General features: G+C 36.7%; 1 protein-coding gene across 1 annotated transcript in view; it reads left to right on the plus strand.

Moving 5' to 3' along the window:
* The window catches only part of LOC119585832 (G-patch domain and KOW motifs-containing protein-like), a gene marked incomplete in the record, with an annotated part of 6987 nt that overhangs the window by 2572 nt on the left and 2513 nt on the right, over positions 1–1902 (plus strand). The window contains 4 exon segments of the mRNA XM_037934561.1: positions 131–213; positions 398–569; positions 1024–1176; positions 1299–1902. Of these exon segments, the coding sequence (XP_037790489.1) occupies positions 131–213; positions 398–569; positions 1024–1176; positions 1299–1902 (1012 nt within the window).

Consider the following 1902-nt stretch of genomic DNA (forward strand, 5'->3'; position numbering starts at 1 on the left):
GATGAAATGATGGTTTGGATTTCTCTGGGATTAACATAACTTTGGAACAAATTATAATTTTCCTAATATTAGTGTAATGTTATTGAATCTTGGAATAGAAAGACTTAATTAAATTGAAATTTCTCTTTAGGTTGAAGTTGATAACTTTGGAGCAGCACTTCTTCGTGGAATGGGGTGGAAGAAGACTCAGGGGATTGGGAAAAGAAATAAGAAGTAAGTTTGTATTATGTTTTGGTGACAACGAGTGAGTAATCATTGAAAAAATATTTGTTGTTTATTTAGATTTATCAGCCTATGGATATTGATACACTGTAGATTATGCTGGAAGTACTTCTGTAGATGCACTGTCCACTGTGTTTACCGAGGAATCAGTTTAGCATACATTTTTCCTCCCCAGAGTTGTTGATATCATAGACCCATCAGCCAAAACCTTTGGGCTGATGGGGAGCAGCTTGACCGGGGCAAAAGACGGAGAGAGCAAAGCAGCAGCAGAGGAGGAAGAACTCAGTCTGCAGAAGGGCTCTTATGTCTTCATCCACAGTGGCCGTCAGAGAGGAACTTACGGCATTGTGAGTTTTGTACCCTGACGGTTTATTTTTATTGCAGTATTATGATTTTTTATACTCATGTGATGCTCTCCATTGTCTTTCATTCTTTGATTACTAGAAGATATCATGACGTAATAGACCGCTATATGCAACTGTGTCCTTACTATCTCCTTGTTCCCTTTGCTAAATACAGTAATTGTTGGAAAACATGCCTCCTCACTTGCCACTAATTAGCAAAGGGTTAATCTTGATGTAGGATTTGGCATTTGGTCATGGGCATTGTTATAGGTGTGGGTACTTTTATTAAGCCCAGTTACTCAAACATTCAGGTATGTCTGCTTCTTACAACTTGGCAACAAATAGTCTGATTAGTGTAATCAAATACCACCAGGAACTACTATCTCTGCTTGTTTTTACATCCCTCTTAATAATACCAGTAAAAGAGAAAAGCAATGTTTAATTTTTCTTCTTTCAGGTTGAATCATTAGATGAGGATCACATGTTAGTGAAGGCTGCCGTTAGCCAAGCTATTTTACGAGAAGTAGAATTAAATGTCCGTGTGGTATCGCAGAGGGAATTCAAGGATTCCTCTCGTGTCATCAACAAAGAAATGTATGACAAGTACAAGGTTAGGTTCTCTGAGTATTACAGTTTTATGTCTATATAGCAGATAATTTTGGAATTTTTGTTGCACACCAAACTAAACGGTACAAATATACATATTTCACATATATATATATTTTTTTACAGGAAGAAGAAGAAAGGAAAAAGGGACTAAAGAAAAACAAACATTCTGATGACAACGAGAGTAGTGATAGTAAAGACTCACGGAGATCAAAGCAACCAGAGTCCAGAAAGACAGCAAAAGAGGAGAGCATTAAAAGAGAAGATGCAAAGGAAGTGAAGAAAGAAGGCGAGAGCATGGAAAAAGAAAAAGCTGCTGACAAGGAGAGAGATTATGCAGCCAAAGAAAAGGAGAAGCCAGACAGAAGGAGAGACGAAGATAAATCCACAGGAAATTATAGTAAAGGGAGTAGATATAGAGAAGATGAGGAGAAAGATAGCAAATATCGAGGGAAAGATTTTAAGGAAAGTAAGTACAAAGATGAAAGGGAAGATAAATACAGAGAAAAATATGAAAAGGAGAGATACAGACAAGAAGATAATAGAAAATATAGAGAAAGAGATGAAAAACCTGAACGAAGCAGAGAAAGTGATAATAGTAAATATAGCGATGAAAAAGGAAGTAGTTATAAAGGGAACATAGGAAGGGAGAACAGATACAGAGAAAACGATGAGCAGGTAAAGAAATATAGAGAAAGCAAGGAACACAGAGATAAAGATGGTGGATATG

This window comes from Penaeus monodon, chromosome 20 (assembly GCF_015228065.2).
Source record: "Penaeus monodon isolate SGIC_2016 chromosome 20, NSTDA_Pmon_1, whole genome shotgun sequence".
NCBI lineage: Eukaryota > Metazoa > Arthropoda > Malacostraca > Decapoda > Penaeidae > Penaeus > Penaeus monodon.